The 24371-nt window shown below is 39.8% G+C and overlaps 1 protein-coding gene across 26 annotated transcripts in view; it reads left to right on the plus strand.

Annotated features, from left to right (window-relative positions):
• Positions 1 to 24371, plus strand: part of CEP112 (centrosomal protein 112) — a 422076-nt gene that overhangs the window by 305058 nt on the left and 92647 nt on the right. Inside the window, exon 22 of one of the 26 annotated variants that reach the window (XM_027080453.1) lies at positions 20645 to 20996. The exons of the other annotated variants lie outside the window; for them this stretch is intronic. Within the exon in view, the coding sequence (XP_026936254.1) occupies positions 20645 to 20743 (99 nt within the window). The 3' untranslated portion in view covers positions 20744 to 20996. Of the gene's footprint in view, positions 1 to 20644; positions 20997 to 24371 lie in introns of those variants that run through there. 26 annotated transcript variants of the gene reach the window in all.

A 24371-nucleotide genomic window follows, 5' to 3' on the forward strand; every position in this document is an offset into this window, starting at 1 on the left:
GATGCGTCTTCCTGTGACGGCTCACCTCGTCCCGGCTCACAAGCTCTAATGCACCCACTGCATCCAGAGTCGCGTCAAGATTCCTTGGCTCGAGGCTCCTTGATTTGGCGAAAACCCTGAATTTCTGTCCCTGAAGTCAGAGTCGAGTAGGAGACACAACAAGAGAGTAGATCTAACCAGTAATGCATATGTCGGGGTGAAGCGGAGAGGTGAGCGTATGGGAAGCATCAGGAGCTTTTCGTCCAAGCTGTGAAGGATGTAGGGTTTCTTATCGGTAGATGTTCCTAAGGCTCTTCTGTTGGCAGTCACAGATTTTATTTCAAATGTGGGGAAAAAGAGAACACTTTAGGAGACTGTGCATAGAAAACATTTTCTCATTATTTCACCTCAAAATAGAAGGGAAACAACACTGGAGAATTAAATACTCCATTTTTATATTTGAACTTTGGAAGCCGAATGGAGGGGAACAGCTTTTGAGTGTATTTTGGGTTGAAACATTTGTATTATACCTTTGACCAGTCAAGACAATTTTAAATTTTAGTTTCTGCCTCTTTGGCTAGTAAATTATTTAGTTCATGTCTTTTTTTTTTTTTTTTTTAAATTTTTTAGTTCATGTCTTTTTTTTTTTTTTTTTTTTTTGGTATTTAAATATTCAGAAGGCTTGTGACCATTTTAAAAGATTGAGAGTCCACCAGAGCACTGCGGAACAAAGCCTGGCTTGTGGTACATTTGCATATAGAATTTTATTTGTTCTTTTATTTGGGATGGATTGAAAAGCAGTCATACAGTTCATCAGAAAAGCACTTCAAGGATTTTAGTAGCTTTGCATTCTGAAGCAATTAACTATAACCTTTCCGAACAAGAAACAGTAAAAATTCTTCGAATTCTTCCAAGTTCTGTTCTGAGATTACAGTACTAGAGATGAGTGTTTCTGACACGTGATAGGTATGAAGCATGTCAAGAAGCTGGTTTAGAATGTGAGCAAGGTTATGTGCAAATCTAAAGGAGATTTAAGAAAGGATAGAAGACAGGATAACAGAAAACACACTCTAGAACCTGGGTCTGCTATGGCTTCAGTCTGTACGAGTCAAATAACCCACCCAGGGGCGCTGGCAACCCTGAGTGTGTGTGTGGACCTGCAAAGCAGGGGATCAGATTGTGGCCCATGGTGGATTCAGGAAGATAGATGCAGCGCATGGATGGCGTCTTGGCAGTCCCAGCAATATACTCACCTAGGTGAGAATCTTTCATTCAAATACCTGTAAGAAAACGTTGTGTCAAATATTTGAATTGAAGTGATGAATATATAATTTGTCTTTTATAACCAAATATCTTGGAGAGGCGATAGGAGGTGACTCCTCACTGACTGGATCATAGGCTGACAGCTACCTGAAGATCCAAGGGGCAGGGGTCTGGGGGGATTCTGTTGAGAATCTCAGCACTAGGAAACCAGTGAGGTTCCAGAGGCTACGTGGAGCTCCGGAAGCCCAGCCAGACCACTTGGCCGAGGCCTCGTCCTCTGCAGGGGTGCTGGACGAGGGAGCTGGGGGCAGCCCCGCTCTGCCACCTCGGTCAGGAGCGTGAGACCCTCAGGCCCATCGCCACCCGCAGCACCAGAGCCACAATGACCCCCTGAGAAGTGGTCTCACAGGAGACCTTAGCACCTTCTGGTCTGACATTTCCTGCCCTGAGTGCAGACGCATGTTCAGAGAGAGGGAATTTCAGGGAAACTTCAGTTCTAGCAATTCCAAAGACAGGTCTTGATTTCATTATAAGTAGTGCCTAACTATCTAACCTGTCCTTTTTCTATATCATAACCAAATATAAATTTCCTTTTTTTTTTTAGAGTCTCCTAAGATTCCCATGTTTGTGTTTATTCACTTATTTCAAATTAAATGGAGAAATTTAGTCCTTTTCTTTGAGAAAAGAGCATTAGTATGCGACTAGTCCTGCATTGTTTTAATGAGAACAAAAGCAAAATGTTCCAGAATTTTTTGCTTGCAGCTACAAAGCACGTTTAAGGAATAAAAATCTCCTTCGTTAAATGCATGAGAAAAAAAGAATTGTTTTAAAGTTCTTGGGATCGGCCTGTATAGGCTCCATTGTAAACTAGACTAAAGAGTCCCCATTATGATCGGTATATTTTGGTGCCAGAAGGTTTTTTTCTTATGCTAAATTATTAAGTTCTGTCAGCTGCTGGGCTGTCATATAGAGATATAGTAAATCACATTATATTTTGTCATGGATTACACAGAGCAGTAAATTTGGGAATAAAGATCAAAGTAGTTCCACAATCACATCTGAGTACAGGAGGGATGTTTAACTCGTAGAAAACTGATTTAGGTGAGGCTGCTGCAGTTCTTGTGCGAATTCGAAATGAATTTGGATATTTGGTTGAAAATGAATGAGGATCAAACCCCAAAATGACTTTCCATATTTGTATTTAGCTCAGAGACATTAATTCTAACACCTAGCTGCATGATTTGAATTAGATAAACAACTACATGCTGAGAATGGCGGACTTGGTGAAAATTGTATTTATGTGTTTTAATTGCTTTCATGAGTAAACAGTATATTCCAGTCTATTTTTGCTTGGGGTTTGTGGGGGGCACACAATTAGTCTCATACTCTGGTAGTAATAGTGTCTGGCTCCTTGGAACTGTTTGCTTTTCACTGCATTTAAAACCAGTAGAAGTAAGCCAGCCTAAGATCACTAAGCAACCTTGATTATTTAGGTCTTGGTGGTTATCATCTTTGTTCTGTGTTACCATAGAAACCCTTTCAGGGTTATCAAAGTTGATGATATTCATTCATTTAAAACAACCAATCTCAACTTATTGGGCTCTTTTTACGAAAAAAATAAATCACAGTAGAAATGAGATAGCAGAATGGTAAGCTGAAATTATGTGCTTTATATAAATTATTGTCCTAATGCTTTTTAAAAACATATACTTATTTGGCTGTGCCGGGTCTTAGTTGCAGCATGTGGGATCTTTAGTTGTGGCATGCAGGCTCTTTGTTGCAGCATGCGGGATTTTTAGTTGCAGCATGCGGGATCTAGTTCCCCAACCAGAGATTGAACCCAGGCCCCCTGTATTGGGAGCTCAGAGTCTTAACCACTGGACCACCAGGGAAGTCCCTATCCTAATGCTTTTATTTAAGGAAGTGCCCTCAGTCATATCCTCAATTAACTAGAACAGTGGTTCTGCAAATGGGCTGATCATCAGAAGTAACAGGAGAGCTTTTAATACAAATTCCTGGATTATGAGATCCTGGTGATTCTGATTTAGTAAGTTTAGAGCCTCAAACAACATTTTTCTTCTTTCACACTGATACCTTTTCTCCTGATTTCCTCCTTCATTGTAATCCTGTTTGGGGAATACTTTTCAGTGCTGTAGACCATTAACAGACATTTAAGCTTTACAGATTATTTCTCAAGATTTTGTTTCCTTGTTTTATTTTGTTTCCTCTTGCCATACTTTTATTGATTCCTTTTTCTCTAGTGAAATCAGACTTACACTAATACTATAATAAATCAATCTGACATTAGCTATAAACAAATCACCCCCCAAAACTGATATGAGGATTAAGACTTCCCCATTCCAAATGGGATCAGAATAACGTGTAGCTGGGGTATAGATATGATGGCCTGCAGTGCTGATTTTGGTCTGAAGGGAAGTCAAAGGCCAGTTGGTCAGGTGTGTTCCCACGGGGGGTGTTAGACTAAGAGGGAAGGCTTGGCAGTGATGCTGCAAAGGCCTATTGGAGGAAACGGAACAGTCTGAAGAGCTCAGCCTCTGTAATGGGGGGTTGGGGAGGCGGGGAAAACCCTTCCACAGAAGATCACGGAGATTCTTTCTTCAGGCCCCGAGCGCTTCTAACGGGCTTTTTCTCGTGTCCCCTGATAATGCTGTGATGCTTCTAAGTCCAAGGCTCCCAGGTTGGAGCCACTATTTTAGACCATCACTGTGAAAAGCCAAAAGCAAGTAGAGCCTTCGGAGAATGACCTAAGCTCATGTGTTTACTACAGCTTCTGTGCAAGGAACGGAAGAAGTGGGGGACTGGAGAGGTTAAGGTTGCAGAGAGGAGGCTGGGCGATGGGATCACATGCACAGTTTACATAGAACACCAGTAGGTGGATCTATATCAGACAGGAAAAAAGTGGATGGAAAGAACAGGACAGAACTGAGAGAATAGTGAGAAGGCTGTTGTAAAATTCAGGGGAGAAAAGGTGAAGACCTACAAGTGAAAATGGGCAAGACAATCAAGGGTGAGAGGAAAGGATCCTGGGAAATTCTTCTGTTTCCGGTTTGGGTGACTAAATGATGGTGCTGTTAATGAGGTGAGGAAGGACAGATCTGGGGAAGATGATTGAGTTCAGCTGGGATGTTAGTGGAGTGCCTGTGCGAGGTCTCAGAGAGCAGTGCCTCTAACCTGCGGCTGGACAGGAGTCTGGGTGTGGGTGCAAAGGGAGGTCGAAGTTAGAAAGAGTAGGAATTCACACCAACAGAATGGTGACTTAACGCTGTGAGCGTGGATTCTAAAATTTTAGAGAAGAGTGCAGTTTAGACAGGGAAGAGCAGGTGGCCTGGGGCAATTCTTATTTAAAATCAGCTGAGACCAATAAGCAGTTATCAGAGGGGTGCCTGGAGAATCAAAAGGAAATAATGTCATGGATGCCAAGGCAAGTAGGAAGTTTTAATAAAAAGTGAGTAAGTCATACAGTAAAATCAAAACTTGATCCTTTGAAAGACTAGTAAAATACAGACTTTCTGGAGGACTAATCAGAAAAATAGGGAGAATGCACAAATACACAAGAGAGGAAATGAGAACAAGGACTCGTGACCAGGAAGGATAGAAAAGATAAGAGTATAGTGAGTAACTTTATGCCAAAAAAATTGAAAATCTGGACAAAATGGAGAAATTTCTAGAAAATGTGATTGAATGAAGAAGAAATAGAAAACTCTTAATAGTTCCATAAGCTGTTAAATAGAGCATTTAGTTTTAAGTGTTTCGTCAAAGAAAACAACAGGCCCAAATAATTCTACACTCAAGTTCTTACCAGACTTTCAAGGAACAGATAATTCCAGTAATATACAAAGCCCTTCAGAGGAAAGAGAAAGAGGAAATATTCCCCAGTCCATTCAAGGCCAATATAATCTTGATATGAAAACCAGCCCAAAACAGTAAAAATACAATTACACACCAGGCTCACGTTTCATCTTAAGTGTAAAATTTCTAACAAAAAGTTAGAATCTAGCAGCATATAAGAATGGTTGTGACGGTCATTTGGATATAATGCAGGAATTCAAGGGTGAATTCAGGTTACAGGCCCATGCATATAATGCACTGCATCTGCCAGATGGAAGGAGAGAGTCCATGTGATCGTCTCAGATGAAGGAAAAGCATTTGCTGAGATTCCACCCCCATCTGTGATAAATACTCTTAATGAGCTAGGAATAGGAGGGAACGTCATTAACCTGATAAAGAATAGCACGTCAAAACTTAGAGCAGGGCTTCCCTGGTGGCGCAGTGGTTGAGAGTCCGCCTGCCGATGCAGGGGACGCGGGTTCGTGCCCCGGTCTGGGAAGATCCCCCATGCCGCGGAGCGGCTGGGCCCGTGAGCCATGGCCGCTGAGCCTGCGCGTCCGGAGCCTGTGCTCCGCAACGGGAGGGGCCACAACAGTGAGAGGCCCGTGTACCGAAAAAAAACAAAAACAAACTTAGAGCAAACATCACTGTTATGGTGAAATATTAGAAGGATTCCTTTTAAAACCAGGAAAAGAGAAGGATATCCACTACCACTTCTGCTGTTCAACATTGTAACAGAGATGCCATTAATCACAACACAAGAAAAAGAAATAAACTGGATAAGAATTAGAAATAGAGAAGCAAATCTGATATTATGTCAGAAATGACCCATAAAAGAACGGGCTAAAGATGTGACTGTGTTTCACAGAAGTGAGAATGTAAGTAGCCAGTAAAGACATGAAGACCTGCTCATATCATCAATAATCAAGAAAATGAAAACAAAGACCCTAACGAGATATCGTTTTATACATAATAGATTAACAAGAGAAGAAATAAAGGGCATCCAGATTGGAAAGGAAAAAGTAAAACTGTTCCTATTTGCAGATGACAAGATCTTACACACAGAGAGATTCTAAGGCGTCCACATCAAAGCAAGGAAAAAGCTACTTGAAAAATAAATGAGTTCAAGGTTGCAGAATACAAATCAATATACAAAAGTCAATTGTATTTTCATAAACTAGCAATGAACAATCTGGTAATGAAGTTAAGAAAAATCCATTTAAAGTAGCAGGAATGAATTACTGAGGAATAAAGTTGAACCAAAGAAGTGGAAAATTGTACATTAAAAACTAGAAAACGTCACTGAAAATTTTAATGAGTATGTAATGAATGGAAAGCCGTCCACATTCGTGGATTGGTAGACTTAATTTTGTTAAGATGGCGGTAGTACCCAAACTGATTTGTGCTCAGGTTCAGCACGATCCCTGTCAAAATCCCAGCTGCTTTTCTTGTATAAATTGACAAGCGGATCCTAAAGTTCATATGGAAATTCAACAAATAGACCGGGTACAACTGGATATCCACATGCAAAAGAATGAAGTTGCACCCCTGCCTCACAACATACACAAAAAATTAACTCAAAATGAATCATAGACCTAAATATAAGAGCTAAAACTGTAACATTCTTAGAAGGAAACAATAAAAGAGGAAAATGCTATACAACTCAGAAGAAAATATGTGAGGAAATCTTCATGACATTGGATCAGGCAAAGGATTTTTAGATATGACAACAAAAGGACGAATGACAAAGAAGAAGATAAATTGGACTTTACCAAGATATAAAACTTTTGTGCTCTAAAGGGCACTATCAAAAAAGTATGAAAACAGCTCATAGAATAGAAGGAAGTAATTGTAAATCACATATCTGGATAAGAGTCTAGTATCCATTCTATATAAATACCTCTAGAACTCAGCAATAAAAAAAATAAATAACCCAGTTTTTTAAATGGGCAAAAGATTTGAATACACATTTCTCCAAAGAAGATATACAGATGGCCAACAAGCCCACGGAAAGATGCTCAGTATCATTAGTCGTTAAGGAAATGAAAATCAAAAAGTGCAGTGATATACCACATCATACCACTAGGATGGCTGTCATCAAAAAGATGGAAAATAACACATTTTAACAAAGATGTGAAGAAATTAGAACCCTCATACTTTGCTGGTGAGAGTGAAAAATGGTGCAGCCACTTTGGAAAATCGTTTAGCAATTCCTCAGAAAGGTTAATATAGAGTTACCACATGACCTAGCAATCCCACTCCTAGGTATTTATCCATGAAAACTGAAAACATATTTCCCAAACAAAACTTTTACAAGAATGTTTACAGCAGTGTCATTTTATAAGAGCCAAAAAATAGAAGCAACTCAGATGTTCATCAGCCGACAAATAGATAAGCAAGTGTGGTATATCCACACAAGGGAATATTATTTGACAGTGGAAAGGAATGAAGTACTGATGCATGCCGCAACATAGGTGGGCCTTGGAAACGTGCTAAGGGAAAGAAGTCAGACACAAAAGGCCTCCGTTGTATGACTCTGTTCATGTGAAATGTCCAGAAGAGGAAAATCCATAGAGACAGCAAGAAAATGAGTGGTTGCCAGTGGCTTTGGGGGAGGAGAAAATGGGATGTGACCACGAGTGGGTGTGGGGTTTCTTTTTGACGTGATAAAAGTGTCCTGGGGCTTCCCTGGTGGCACAGTGGTTGAGAGTCCGCCTGCCTGATGCAGGGGACACGGGTTCGTGCCCCGGTCCGGGAGGATCCCACATGCTGCGGAGCGGCTGGGCCCGTGAGCCATGGCCGCTGAGCCTGCGCGTCCGGAGCCTGTGCTCCGCAACGGGAGAGGCCACAACAGTGAGAGGCCCGCGTACCCAAAAAAAAAAAAAAAAAGTGTCCTGGAATTTGGTAGCGGTGATAGATATATAGCTCTGTGAATATACTAGAAAACAGTGACTTGTGCAGATTAAAGTGTGAACTTTATGAAATGCGAATTATACCTTATTAAAGCTGTTGTGAAAAATAGGAAATTGACAATGCAAAGTGTGGTGGAAAGTGTGGAACAGAAAGGATGCATATACTGCGGTGAGAATACGAAATGTTGGTGGCATTATCCTGTAAAGTTGAACATTCGATTTATCAACTCACTAGCATACACCGTAGAAATTCACAAATACACACCAGAAGACGTGTACTGGAATGTCCGTAGCAGCCTAGCTCATGGAGGAAGAAACTTGCAAAGTTCAAATGCCCGTTAACAGATGAATGCATGATTTTTGTCTGTTCACACAGTGGGATATACTAAAGCCGCGAAAATGGACGAAATACAGCTTCAAATGAAACATCGTGAATAAGTCTTAGAAACAGTGCTGTGTGAGAAACCGCACAGTTCAGGAAATTACATGGAGCACAATTAACATGGATTTATAAAGCTGAAAATCGTAAAACCAAATAATACGTTAGAGGCACTTACACGTGTACTATTTTTTAAGCCAGGCAATAAATAAAATTCAAGAGGGCGCTAATCCTCAGGAGAGTCAGGGGATGCCGTGGGGAAGGAAGCGCCGGCACTCGCAATGCTGGATATTAAGCTGTATGGTCGTTTTAACAGGGTTCTTTATCGTGTTTCATAAGCATACATATGTCCTGTACGTGTCAGTTATAAACATCGACAAATAAATATTACTAGCAGTGGCAAAAGCAGCCGAGCACCCCAGTCTTGGGGACACGTCAGGAAGGAGGTTGCTTCTTCAGTGAAGCAAATTGTTATTTTTATGGACTTCAAGTGGGAGAACGAGAAAGAAAGAGTAACGAGAATCGGCTGCAAAAGACTGGTCTTGATAGCTGACTTCTCTAAGACCTGGCCTTACAGTTTCGTAAGCTCAGCTTTAGTCAAGTAAGTTCTGTCTTGCTTCCACTTTATCCATCAAACAATGCACCCGTGCCTTAGACCGGAACCTCACGCAGCTAGTTCACCTTCAGGATCTGCGTCTACCAAGCTCTGCTTTTGATCGCTCTTGCCTCGCCTTTTGTTTTTCCTGCTCCCTCCCGCATAAAGAACGGGCCTTATCCTCCTGCCAGTGCTTACTCAGCGCTCTCTGATCCCTTGCCATCTTGAGCGCCCCGCCCCGTTCCTACATGGCTAAACCTCAGTCCAGTTTAATCTTTACTGTCCACCTTATCTGCACGTTGTAAAGTAATTCCCAAGAAAGTTAGCTAATTTGCCTGTGGTCACACTGCCGAGGTTGGTTTAACTTCAAAGCTCGTGCTCGTAACCACCATGCTCCATTTGGTAACGGTTGTTGGACTAGTCAATCAAAGCATCTTGGGTTGATGAAAAGCATGGTTGGAGCAGCTCTGAGGGTCTGGGTGATGGGAAATTCACCTGCACAGCAACAAAACTCACTGAAGACCTTCTGTGTGCAGACTGAATGGGGGATGGGGCATCACACTTGTTGTCAGATGTTTCGGATGTTAGTTTTCAATGAAGTGGTATGGGAGTTCTCTCGGTATAGATGACCCTAGAAAACTACATATGCTCTAGGCCTTTTTTAATAAGGAAGGTCTAACGGCTAGATCTCAGGAATGTCCTTTCAGTACCTCTCGAACGTCCAGATCATCCAGGAAAGGAGCTAAAGCTCTCGTTAAGTATTGAGATTGCCGCCTTATATCGAACTGCCAACAAACCTAGCATAGCTACTTCCTATAAATACATTATTTTATAAACTTCCCAATTAATATTCATTACATTTCTTTGTATACAAGTGAGCCAAAAATGCAGAAAAATTTCCAAAATAAGTAAAATATTAATGGGATTTATGAGGGCCAAATCAGGACATCTAACTCCTAGATTCAAAGCTTATTTGAAGTAATTTATTACTTGACCAATAATTCAATTAACATCATTTGATCATTGGACGGTGCCCACGTTTTCTGATGTCTGAAGTCACGTATTTGAAATACATCTTCTAAAAAAAAAAAAGAAATACATCTTCTATCTGCTTCCTATAAATACCATACCAACAAATGTGCCACTCATATATAAATATATTAAGCATATTTAAAATATGTGTTATGTATGTTGAAATTTGTTAAATACAGTAGTCATTTTCTTTTAACATTTGTCAAGTCGTGCAACATTAGATTTTGGTATGAAGCATAAGAGTAGCAAAGACATAAAAATATTATAGGAGGTAGAAAACCTTAAAAAAGTTAATTGGCCCCATTTACATTTGGTCTTTGATGATAAATTCTTCTTTGCACATCAGAGAATAGTTGCTTCTTCCCTAGAGCAAAGTAAAGGTTTTTTTTTTCTCCTTCGTTCTCCTAAAGTTTGTATTTCTGCCCAAGTGATACATGAGTTTCAGTTTCTGTGGCCTCTGCTTCAGAGAGCTTCTCTAAGGGTGAGCTTTTGAAATATGATTAGATCTTAATTCTTTAACTATTTCCATAAGCTTATTTCACAGTTTGCTTTCTTATTCAGTAGTGGGAAGGAAGTTCATGTAAATCTTACGTGATCATTTATGGGTGTTAAGGCCACGTAAGGATATATGTTGCAGTGGTGAGAAAATTCGCCCCGGTGAGTTACAGCGAGGGCAGACAACCAGCTGCCCCATGTTATTCTTTAGGTTTAGCTGTCATTAAATGCACATTATTTTAGTTCACAGCAGACCACAGTTACTAAGTCTGTACAGAGGACGTAACCAATACTAATTTGGCATATTCAGAAATAGGGCCAAATTCAGGAATCTGGGCATTCTTTCTGAGAATGGATCCACCAATAGTTACAGAGCAGATAATCAATAGTGATATTGATAATGATGTCACAGCCCTTTTCCAAAAGTGTCCAGTTTCTTCCTTCTATAATAGAGGATGTAGCTTCTCCATGGATTCTTACAAAACAATAGGCAGCGACAGAAACCAAAACACTTGGGGTTCTATTTATTAGATTATTGTTCTGGGTAAAGCAGCCATAGAAAATGACTCAATCAATTTTCTAGAAGTGACTTAAAATTGAAGAATCACTAAATATGACGTTTGTGAGTGTTTGGCAATTTAGACTAGTTCGCCATTTTCTCTAGTTAGGATTTGTACATAATGATGGAAAAGAAAAAGGAGTCTTTAAGTACCGTTTCTTGTAATGATTGTATCAAACTGAGACCTTAACCTTGACTCAAAGTGAGATTCAGATGTTCTAGGATGCAGCAGCAGGGACTTTCTCTTATTCATGTGGGTATTCTCACCTGGCACATAGAATGGATTTGACGAATGTTCATTCATTTCCTGTCCCAATTAGTTGTTTCAAAAAGAGACTTTGAAATTAGAAATGTGATCATCAGAAGTCTTGGAAATGACCATCTCCCCACTAATCCTCCATTAAGTAGTTGACCTTGGAGATTGTCATGTGATTGAGAGAATTAGTGTGATCACGTCGTGGATGGATTAAACCTTTTTCAACGTTCAGTTCAATGAACACTGTGTCCAATGAAAGCAATATGAGTATTTCATTAAATGAACAACAAATAGAAAATGTACATTACATTAATTTTTAATTAATTATATTAATTTTAATGTAATTTTTAAATTAACTACATTGATTTTTTTAGGCCAGTCTGAAAATTGAAGGTTGTAGAAGTGAAAGTAAAGATAGTTCCTTAAAAACATGGATATTCTGTTTGAACAAGCATAATAGCCTGCAAGACATAATTACATATTATCTCTCACTTAGCTTTCATGTTTTTAACTAAGGAAAATTGTGTCATTTAATATGATGTTTGGAAAAAGTTATCACTATAACTGCAATGTTAGAAAAGTAATACTTTGAATTGATATTAAATTATACCTTTAAAAAGTTATTTTTATAATCAACTTTCTTGTAATATTTGAATTATCTTAAAATGTCTTAAAATGTCTGTGGCATGTAAAATAAGTTACATTTACGAAGACAAGAAAGAGTATGGATGCTTTCTCTCCTAAACATTTATGCTCAATTTCCATTCTGCTCCAAGATGTCTTTTATCTCCTCTTAGAAGAGATAATAAAGTATGGTAAACCACATTTTAAAAATACTCATGAAACTTCTCACTCTGCCTCTCCTCCACCTTACCTGTCATATGCTGAGTGGAGATGAAGAAATAGAAAGCGATCTTTTTCTTCAAAAGTTGTCAAAAATCTTGCCATTTCAAACCATATACACTCTTTTCTTCATTAACTCATTAAACAGTATTTTCCAGGAAACTACTAAGGGCACAGCAATAATGCCAGAGCCACAAACTCTGTTCATAATCCATTGGGAAAGATAAGACTTATTTTCAAAAGACTACAGTACAGCCATGCAGATTACCAGGAGTGAGGCCTGTACGTACAGAAGGAAGGAAACCGAATCAGTTCTAAAGGATGTGAGCAAAGAAAACGTCAGCATCTGAATTGGTCTGTGTGTGTACATGGGTAGGCTTAGAGAAGAACGCTATGCTTGCAGAGAGATGGAGTCTACAAAGCAGCAAACTAGTCTGGAAAACCCCATTAGTCCATATTAGAAAATATTGATTCACTCATTCAACAGTTATTGGTCGTATTATGTGTCGGTCTTGGGATACATCAGTTAATAGAACAGACAAAGATTCCTGTCTTTGAGGAGCTACCGTAACAGGGTGAAGTTAGTGCTTGGGGTGTTGAAGCAGGAGAGAGATGTGGGCTCCGCATCACTGAGGGCCTTAAGGACCGGGCCAAGGGGTCAGACTTTGGAAGCAGGATTCTTCCGCAGGGGTTCAGGGTAGGTTAGAAGCAGAGGCAGCGAGGCAAGTCAGGAAAACATTGTCGGCGTGAGACTGAGGAAGAACTGAACTGGGTAAAGCAGAGGAGACATCAGAGACCAACAAACTAAAGGAAAAGCAGTGGTTTAAACCCATGGAGAGGCAGAATGGTTCCATGGTAAACGTGGTGAGGCCGCAGGGACAGAGGCGTTCAGTCTTCTCTGGGTCACGTACTCCTTTGAAAACCTGTTGAAATATTTAGATCCTCTTCCAGAAGAATACAGTAAACCTAAAACTTTGCATAAAATGTTAGGGGTGTCCATGGACTCGTAAAGCCTGTCCGTAGACTGTGGATTAAGAATCTCTGTGAGGAGGAGAATTTCAATCACCAAACCGTTACTGAGCATTTGCTCTTTAAAAGGCACTTGACTTTGGCCTTGGTGTGGGGCGGGCTGGGGGGGGGGGAGGATAAACGACGGTAGCACAGCTCCTACCCCCAAAGTGTGCAGAATTGCAGAGATGTTGGATTTTGATGTTGCCAAGGGGACACCTTAGGTGGAAGGGTTACTTATAATGATAAGGTATTAGAAACAATCTCAACATCCAGTAATAGAGGAGCACGGCTCGATAAGTCATGCTGTATCCTTTCAGTATCTGAAATAAAAAGAGAAAGCTGAATTTATTGCTTATTATCATAAGGGACAGCTTTGCCGGTCAGGCACAGCCTCTGAGCACAGCAAGACTGCTGACCTGCTAGGGGGCTCGGGCGGAGAGCTCAGGGCTGGGGTGGGGACTTCCAGAGCCCTACGTGAGACGTGCTGCCTGGCCGAGCCTCGCGGCCGTGCTTGTTGGGGTGGGTCTGCCTCTGGCTGCCGGCTGCCAGGAGTGAGGGGTTGGCACCTCCTGGTTGGCTTGCAAAACTGCGTTCACCGAAGTGAGATCACAGGTTTAAAACCGGTTCGGATGACTCCTTGCGACGTGGCTGCCGAACGTCTTTTCCTACATTTGTGGAGCATTTTTGATTCTCAGCTCATATAATCCAGTATTAAGCTTTTAAAAATTATATTTTGAAATATTAATTACATGGAAACACGTTGCCTATATAATGCAAAGAGGCAAAGCCGATCCCAGTGCTTTTGCCCCCGTTCCCAGCGTATGGAGCTGCCCTGATGCTGGCCGGGTTTGCTGGGGGGGCAGCCTCCCGGGTGTGTCACTTGCCTGGCTCTGTCCCCCTCAGTTCCCTCGGCCATGCTGTGCGGGCCGAGGCTGGAGTCTGTATGGAGACAGATGGTTGTTAGATTTATCATGCTGATCATTTCGTAATGCATGCAGTTGTCAAATCATTCTTTGGTACACCTGAAACTAACAAAGCATCGTATGTCAACTATATTTCAATTTAAAAAAGGAAAATCATCTTGTGTTGTTCGGTAGCACAAGATATATAGCACAGGGAACTCTACTCAGTATTCTGTAATAACCTATATGGGAAAAGAATCTGAAAAAGAATAGATACATGTATATGTATAACTGAATCACTTTGCTGTACACCTGAAACTAACACATCATTGTAAATCAACTGTACTCCAATATGAAATTAAGAATTTTTAAAAAAGCAAACAAAAGTCTTCAGGTTAAAACCTTACAAAAAACATCATCTTATGTTAAGATTTATCATCGACCACTCCCTAAAAAGGATGAGCTGGATATTATGGGAAGAAAATTATAGGGGGAAAAAAGACTTCAGAAATATCCTGGTACATGCAAATATATAGCACATAAAAACCATTAAAATGTCAACATTGTTACTTTGGATGATAGATTACAGGAAATATATATCTGTCTGTTTTTCTACATTAAGCAAGTATATACTTCTTAATTAATGATTAAATGAAAATGGAGGCAGAGGGTAGAGATTATCTTTTCAGGAAATATGGCTGGGTAGGAAGAAAAGAAAGCACGGTGCCTCAAATATACCATGTTGGAAACCCATTTTGTACCAGTTACCACTATCACCTGGAATTTTCTTCTCTTTCTTTTTCAGTTAGTTGATTCCTATTCATTCCCAGCTGGTAACCTTGAGCAAGTTTTTTTTTACCCTTTCATCTCTCAGTTTCTCTTTCTATAAATGAGGATAATAATCGTGCTTACTTCACAGAGGTTTTGAAGGGTTAGATCTGTTAATTTGGGTAAGGCATTTAACAGTAGAGTAGGAGCAAAATAAATACTAGTTAACTTGTTGTTGCTATCATCATCACCATCACCGTCATCATCACCATCATCATCATCACCATCACCATCACCATCATCATCCTCACCAGCATCACCAGCATCATCACCATCATCATCATCACCATCACCATCACCATCAACACCATCATCATCATGATCATCATCACCACCATCACCATCAACATCACCATCACCATCATCATCACTACCACCATCATCATCACCACCACCATCATCATCACCATCATCACCATCAACACCATCACCATCACCATCATCACCATCATCACCACCACCATCACCATCATGATCATCATCACCACCATCAACATCACCATCATCATCAACATCACCACCATCATCATCATCACTATCATCACCATCATCACCACCACCATCATCATCACCATCATCACCATCAACACCATCATCATCATCACCATCACCATCATCATCACTACCACCATCATCACCATCATCATCACCACCGTCATCACCACCATCATCACCATCACCATCACCACCATCATCATGATCACTATCACCATCACCACCATCATCACCATCAGCAACACCATCATCATCACCATCACCATCATCATCACCACCATCACCATCATCATCACCACCATCACCATTATCATCACCATCATCATCATCACCATCACCACCACCATCATCACCATCATCATCATCATCACCACCATCAACATCAACATCACCATCACCATCATCATCATCACCATCACCATCACCACCATCATCACCATCAACAACACCATCATCATCATCATTGCCATCATCATCCTTTAATATTTGTCTCCTTACAAAAGCCTTCTCTGATGTGAAGCATCTCAGGTAGCTTTTCTCTAATAACACCCTGTGCATAGCTCTCTCATGATGCTTATGCTGTATTTTATTTACTCACATATCTGTCTCCTCCCCAACTTCATTAACTCATTTTCTTTATTTTTTAATTGAAGTATAGTTGATGTGCAATATTTTATGAGTTACAGGTGTACAATATAGTGGTTCACAATTTTTAAAGGTTATACTCCATTTATAGTTATTATAAAATATTGACTATATTCCCAGTGTTGTACAATTTATCATTATAGCTTATTTTATACATAATAGTTTGTACCTCTTAACCCCCACCCCTATTTTGCCCCCTTCCCCACTGGTAACCACTAGTTTGTTCTCTATATCTGTGAGTCTGCTTCTTTTTTGTTATATTCACTAGTTTGTTGTATTTTTATATTCCACATATGAGTGATATCATTACAGTATTTGTCTTTCTCTGTCTGACTTATTTCACTTAGCATAATGCCCTCCAAGTCCATCCATGTTGCTGCAAATGGCATTATTTTATTCTTTTTTTGGCTGAGTAATATTCCATTGTCTATATGTACCACATCTTTTTTATCCAAATTCATCTGTCGATGGACACTTAGGTTACTTCCATATCTTGGCTATTGTAGATAGTGCTACTGTGAACACTGAGATGCATGTATCTTTTTGAGTTAGTGGTTTTGGGTTTTCCGGGCCTACACCCAGAAGTGGAATTGCTGGGTCACATGGTGAGCATCCTGTGCCCAACACAGAGGAGGTGTTTCAAGTAAATGTTTGTGAAACCATCACAGGGATATACCAGGATTTCGGGGAGGGCTGTTGGGGGGGGTGTGTGTGTGTGTGTGTGAAAAACTAGCCTATTTATAATCACATGGTAACAAGTCGATGTAGGAGAAAATATTGGTGACATGAGAAGAGGGAGACTGGGGAGAACTGATGGTGTAAGTCTTTTGATTGTGGTGAGAGGTAGAATCCATGTTTTAGTGAAGGAACATTTTGCTCCTTTAACCAGTTGTCCTGGTGTAATTTATGCCTTCTGTTTTCTGGAAGAGTTTATGTGGAGTTGATATTATTTATTCCTTAGGTGTTTAATGGAGTTCACTAGTAAAGCCAGATGGGCCTGAATATAGGTAAGTAGGGTTTTGTGTGTGTGTGTGTATGTGTGTGTGTGTGTGTGTGTTTTAACACATATAGGGATATAGGACCCTTTGAATTTTCTATTTCTTCTTGAGTTACTTTTGGTGATTTGTATCATTTAAGAGATTTATGCATTTTTGTCTAAATTAGAAGAAAACTTGACGATATGTTTACAGTATTTCTTTATTGCTCTGTTAATGTCTGTAGGATCTGATAGTGATGTCCCCTTTCTCTCATTCCTGATACTGGTAATTTATACCTTCTTTCTTCTGTTTCTGATCAGTCTGTCTGGAGGTTTTTTGATGTCTTCTCAAAGAACCAGCTTTTGGTTTCATTGATTTTCTCTTTTGTTTTTCTATTTTCTATTTCACTGTTTTTCACTCTTATTTTTAGTATTTTCTTTCTTCTGCTTACTTTCTCTTTAATTTGCTATTCTTTTTCAAGCTTCTTCAGGGGAAACTTTTATCATTCATTTGAGAATTTCCTTCTTTGCTAATAAAATAATTCAAAGCTAAACATTTCCACTAGGCACTGACTACCATTCCACAAATACTATGCTTCCATTTTCATTAATTTCAAAATATTTTCTAAGTTCCCTTGTGATTTCTCATTTGACTCATAAAAACTAGATTATATTGTTTATTTTCCAAACATTTTAGGGACATCAGATACATTTCTATTACGGATTTATAATTTAGTTATATAATTATAACTAAATAAAATTATTGAAATTTGTTGTATGGTCTAGAATATGGTCTTTCTTAATTAATGGTCAAGTTGTTTGACAGCCTTTTTCAGATCATTTGTATCCTCACCAATTTTCTATCTACTTTTTCTATCAACTCCTGAGAGAAGAGGGTTGGAATACCCTCAACTGTAATTTGTAGCTTTGCCTATTTCTCCTTTCAGTTCTGTCAGTCTTTGCCTTATGTATTTTGAAGCTCTTGAAATTAGGTACAACACATTAGGATTTTTATATTATATTTATGAATTAAATTTTTATCATTATGAAATATCCTTCTTATTTTCTGCTAAGCTCCTTTGTTCTCAGATCTACTTTGATATTAGCTATGCTACTCTACTTTTCTTGTAATTGCTGTTTGTGTGGTACATCTTTCTTCATCCTTCTAATTTTAACATTTTAAAATATTTAGAGTGTCTATCTTGAAATTACCATGTAGTTACACCTTCTTTTTTTTTTTTTTACACCTTTTAAATCCAGTCCAACAATCTCTGTGATTTAGATGGAGTTTTTAAACCATTTATAATAGTTAATGTGATTATTGATGTTGTTGGGTTTCAATCTATTATTTTGCCATTGTATTTCTACTATTGGCATATTAGATATACCTCTTTTTTTTTTTTTTTTCCGGTATGTAGGCCTCTCGCTGTTGTGGCCTCTCCCGTTGCGGAGCACAGGCTCCGGACGCGCAGGCTCAGCGGCCATGGCTCACGGGCCCAGCCGCTCCGCGGCATGTGGGATCTTCCCAGACTGGGGCTCGAACCCATGTCCCCTGCATCGGCAGGTGGACTCTCAACCACTGCGCCACCAGGGAAGCCCTACCTCTTCATTTTTTATATGTACTTTGTTACATCTGCCTTCACATACTATTACACCACTTTACATAAAATGTAAGTATCTTAATAACAGTATACTTCCATTTCCCTATACCTGTTTCTACCTATATCGTAAGCTCCACAATATACTTTTATTATTTTTGCTTTAACAGTAAATTGTCTTAAAAAGAAATTTTAAATGAGAAAAAGGACAATTTATATTGACACACATATTTTCTATGTCCAGTGCCCTTTATCCCTTTGAGCTGATCCAGGTTTCCATTTAGCATCATTTTCCATCTGCCTGAGCAACTGCCTTTAACCTTTTATGTAGTGCGTGTCTGCTAGTAACAAATTCTCTCAGATTTTTGTTTGAAGATATCTGTATTTCGTCTTCAGTTTTGAATGAGGTTTTCACTAATTATGCAATTCCAGATTGACAGGTTTTTTTGCTTTCAGCGCTTTAAAGGTTCATTATGTTATCTTCTGACTAGCATAGTTTCAGATGAAATATCCTTATTCCAATCTTTTTAATGTATCTTTTTTTCTGGCTGTTTTTAAGACTTTCTGTTCTTGCAATTTGATTTGATGCTTCTGATGTGATTTCCTTTGTGTTTATGTTTTGTTGTTGTTCATTGACCTTCAACTTGTGGTTTTATAGTTTTCTTCATATTGGAAAATTTTCAGCCATTATGTCTTCAAATATTTTCCCAAACCTTCTCCTCCTGGTATACAATTTCACATATGTTAGATGATGTGATATCGTCTCAGAGATTCATTAAATCCAGTCTTTTGTCTCTCTGACAATCATTTGGATATTTAAAATGCTTTTTCTTCATATTCGCTGGCCTTTTCTTCTATAACGCCGAATCTGTTGTTTATCCTACCAGTGAAGTTTTCCTTTCAGATAGTATATTACTGTGCTCTAGGCTATTTAGTTCTTTTTTATACTTCTATCTCTCTCTTTGCTGTGTTCAATTTTTTTGTTTAAATATTTGGGTCTGTTTTTAACGGGTAGTTTAAGATCTTTGTCCACTAATTCCACCATCTCTATCATTTCTGGGTCTAATTCTGTTGACTGATTTTTCTCCTGCTTACGGCTCACATATTCCTGCTTCTTCTTGTGTTTAGTTATCTTTTATTGGATGATCAACACTGTAAAATGTATATTGTTGGAAGCTGGGTTTTCTTGACTTCTTTTAAGAAATATTTGGCTTTGTTTAGGAAGCAATTAAGTACTTGCAGGTGACCAGTCTGACCCATCTGAAGCTTGTTCTTGAACTTTGTTAGAACTGACTTGAGGTTTTCTTTACTCTAAGGCTAGTTTAACCCCATGACTAAAGTGTGGCCTTTGTGTATGTTCCGTGATGACTCTTCATTCTGGCCAGTTAAAACTCAAATATCTCCCAGATTTGTGTGAGCTTTGGGAATTGTTCATCTTAAAGCTCACCAGTCGCTGTTTACTTGGCCTTACAGAACTTAACCCTTTACGTACCCAAAGTATCAGCAGCAGACTCAAGAGGAAACCAGGTAGATTCTGAAGCTCCTTCTCTACATAGCTTCCTCCTGTCCAGGACTCGGTGCCTACAAATTCCAGCTTCCTCAGACTCCCAAACTCCAGTCTGTGTTTCCTCTACTCATAATACTGCCATGCTGTGCTTCGATTCCCTTTCCCTGTGTTCAGGCCCAGAATGTGCCCTGCGACGGAAGCAGGGGTGATTGTAGGGCTTGTCGCATTTGCTTCCCTTCCCTTCACAGGGTCGCAATCCTGTGCTTCTTGTTTCCCAGCATCCTAAAGCTGTGTTTCCTGTGTCTTGTCCAGCTTTCTGGCTGTTTACTACAGCCGATTAAGTATGGCCTCAGTTACTCTATCATGGCCCAAATGGAAATCATGAATTTTGTTTATGACCCTAAATTTATACTTTTATTTTAAGGTAGAATGCAGAGATTTTCAAGTTTGAAAGTTCTGTAAATATATTAAATTACATATAAGTGTTTGTTATGAATTCTCTGAGTACTTTTGTTGACAGGGTAGCACACACTTATATATGAAAATCTGGCACCGGCTGGCCATGACTGTATTCACAGCGTTTGAAGAAGCTTCAGATGAATGCCTGCAAAGCTTTTGAACAGGAAATACTGCACAGTGCACTGAGCTTTATGCTGTGTTTCAAGAATCTGGGAAGCATCTTTCTTTTAAATCCTAAAAACAAATATTTAATTCAGAAATGTATGCTATTATATTTTAAAGAAATTTCTCTTTATAAGATCTGGGGCTGCCTTGAGTATAAGTATTCTAGGGGAATCTCCTAATCTTCTTCTCTCCACATCACCTTCCTGGAAATCATGAATTCCTGAAGTTTCACCATTAATGATAGGAAACAAAAAAAAAAAAAGGAAGGAGAGACTTTTTTTTTTTTTTTGCGTTATGCGGGCCTCTCACAGTTGTGGCCTCTCCCATTGCGGAGCACAGGCTCCGGACGCGCAGGCTCAGCGGCCCAGCCGCTCCACATGTGGGATCCTCCCGGACCGGGGCACGAACCCGTGTTCCCTGCATCAGCAGGCGGACTCTCAACCACTGCGCCACCAGGGAAGCCCCGAGAGACTTTTTTTGAATTAAGACCTGCAGAGAAACAGTAGCAATTAAGATGGTTAACAACCATCGACACCTTTGTGAAACTGTTTGCTTTGCTCCTTTCCAGTAGGAGTTTTAAAGCCAAGATTTTGATGGCAATAACATAGAGAAACAAACACATTGGGCTCTTCAGCAGAGAAGAGTGACCTGAGGACAGCAGAGGGGACTGAGTGCTTGGCGGAGGCGGAGGGCAGGCCAAGCACACGTCGGGGCAAAGAGAAAGAGCCGGAGATAAGAAAACAAAACAACTTTCTCCTTTCAAGATGATGATTTTCCTCTCATCTGTTCAGGTCATGCTACAGATGATGGTTTGAAAATTGTATTTCTTCTAATCACGTGCTTTTCATGTGTTTAAGAAGATAAAAAAAGATCCAAGATCCTGCTAAAGTCTAAATTTAGCATACTGAGAAAAGAGTTTGTACTGTCTTTAAAACCATTTTTACCAGTTTTCTTTGGTTTTACTGCTTTCTTAAATAAAACACTGCATGACTTCCAAGTTGCGTATTTGCATACTACTTTAATTTACAAATTATTTTTTAATCAAATATCTTGATATTTCGTTTCTTTTCCTTCCGGGTGTTTAAATATGTTACTGTAGTAGCAAAACCTTTTCATTTTAAAAATCTCTACTACTAATTTTAAAGTTGATTTGTGTTAAGTAAAAGTTAAGTCATACATTGCAAGGTGTAGGAAGATTTGTTTTAAAGAACCCAATGATATAGATTTGATTACTAAGTTTGAACTGTTAACTGTTTAACAGGTTTAGACTTGTGGCTTTCTTTCTTTGGTTCGTTTTTGCTTTTACTTCTATGCTACACTAGTTTGCCATGTAGCAGTTGCACTGTGCAATATTACAATAAGGACTGGGAAGATTTTTATGGATGTAAATGTCTATTACGGTTTGCGATAGTATTTCCCTCTAGTTCTCAGTGATTTAAATGTGACCAAGCCTTCTGTACTTTGTCACGAAAAGCGGGTTTTCCAGGTGACTATTTTGGTGAGTGTCAAAATAAGAATTTATGGTGTATTACTGTCGATTCACTTTGAATTGAAATATATATTTTGCAAAAAAAAAAAAAAGAAAGAAAATTGTATTTCTAAGTAGTAACGATAGCTGTAAAAATAAGATTTGGATGAAAAGAGCTAACCCTAACCTAAGTTTATGTATGGAAATAAAACGGACGGTGAGAACCATCCTGAGAATAAAATTATTCAAAGCTGTTGTAGAGACACTTTGCATGAGAAATGAGCTATCAGTTTTCAGCCATGCTAAACTGGAGCTTTTCAGATTCATCTAAGAAGAGTTCAGAAATCCAGACAACTGTGATTTAGAATCAAATAAATAGTAAAAACCTTGAAGGTTGGTAAGTTCATTGTATTTCTTCAGTTATTCCCATTATTCTCCAAAGTGTTGATTCTGCTCCATGTTGCTATTGGCAGCTTCTAGAGGTGTTCATATCTCACCCATTGGCCGCACTTTAAACTCACACTGGTAATGTCGGGTGGGCCCTAATACCTCCTGGAGCCCTGGGGCTCATACCGGATTCCTCAGCCTCTTCCCTTTCCCACTTCTGACATGGCTATTCATACCCTTTCCTCACACCTCAAATCTCCCAACAGTCTCTTCTGCCATCCTCATGCTTCGCTGAGGAATCTTTCCTCCTGCTCCACGGAGAAGTTCCCACCACTGTACCAGGGATAATTGACCTGCACTCCCAGCAAAGGCCACCCTGTCCCCTTGTGCCCTAGAACTCACCCCTTCTCCTTCACTCCAGGACATGCCACCAGTAGGTCTCTGGCATCATTTGTCTTTTCCTTCTCTACGGCCAGACCTTTCCCATCATCTTACACACATGCTGCTCTCTCGTCTTGTAAAAAAGAAATCAATCATCAGCCCTTTCTTTACTCACTTCCAAAAATGGCAACTTCCAGCCCATTTCTCTCCTTTTGTTTTGGTAACAAAACTGTGGACAACTTGTCTCGTCTTCTCCAGTTCCCCCTCCTACCCTGAGCTCCCTCCGGTCCAGCTTTCCTCCTTGGTGCTCTACCAGAATCACTCATGTCCAGGCCACCACTGTCCTCCACACGCTCATGTCACATGACTCCCCGTAGAGCCCGACACAGTTGCCTAGTCCTGGAAACACTCTCTTCCCTTGGCTTCAGGATCCCATACGCTCCTGATTCCTTCTCTCTCTGGCCATTACTTCCATTTACTTTCCTCCCTATCTCCAGCCTCCTGACATCTGCAGGCGCAGGGCTCAGGATTCTTAGACTTCTGTTTTGGATACACACTCAGTGCCTTGAGATCTCCTCCAGTAGCATAGTTCTACCTGCCGTTTATATACTAGTGACACTTGAATTTATACTTCTAACCTAGACCTCTCCTCTGGACTCCAGAACATTTGAACATATTCAAATGTTCACCTCAACACGAGGTGTCCATTAGGCATCTCCAAACTTCATGTGTCCAAAACCAATCTCTTGATCTTTCCCCAAAATCTGTTCCACGTGTAGTTTTTTTTGATGTAAGTTAATGACAACCCCACTCTTCTAGTTGCTTAGGACAAAAATCTTGCAGTCATCCTTGGTTCATCTTTTTATCTTGCAGCATTTCCAGTTGGTTCTACTTTGAAATTTTTCTCAGAATCTGACCACTTCTCACCACCTTTTCTGTCACCGTCTGGATTATTTGCGGTAGATTCCCAACTGGCTTCTTTGCCTGATTCTTGCCCGAAACAAGAGCTAGAGTGATCGTATGAATACTCACGTGAAACCATGTCACTCCTGTACTGAAAACACCTCCTTGACTCTCCATTTCACTCATATTAAAACGCACGTTCCTTACAGCTGCTTACAAACACCATGAAGGATCTGGCCCCTCGTTCTCTCTCATCTTGTCCAAGGGAGATGCTTCTCACAGATCCTCCCTGTGCCTTGAACACACTGTGCATGCCTCTGCCTCGGGGCCTTTGCACTGGCTCTCCTTCTGTCTGGAGAGCTCTTTCCCTAGAGTTCACCATGGCTCCCTCGTCTCCTGCAGGTCTCTGCTCATATATCACCCTCTCAGTGAGGCTTTCCCTAACTAACATGTGTTTTAAATTGTAAACTACCCCCTGCCGTTC

The sequence above is a fragment of the Aethalodelphis obliquidens genome, unplaced genomic scaffold (genome assembly GCF_003676395.1).
Source record: "Aethalodelphis obliquidens isolate GAN/ISIS:26980383/991018 unplaced genomic scaffold, ASM367639v1 scaffold44, whole genome shotgun sequence".
Classification (NCBI taxonomy): Eukaryota; Metazoa; Chordata; class Mammalia; order Artiodactyla; family Delphinidae; genus Aethalodelphis; species Aethalodelphis obliquidens.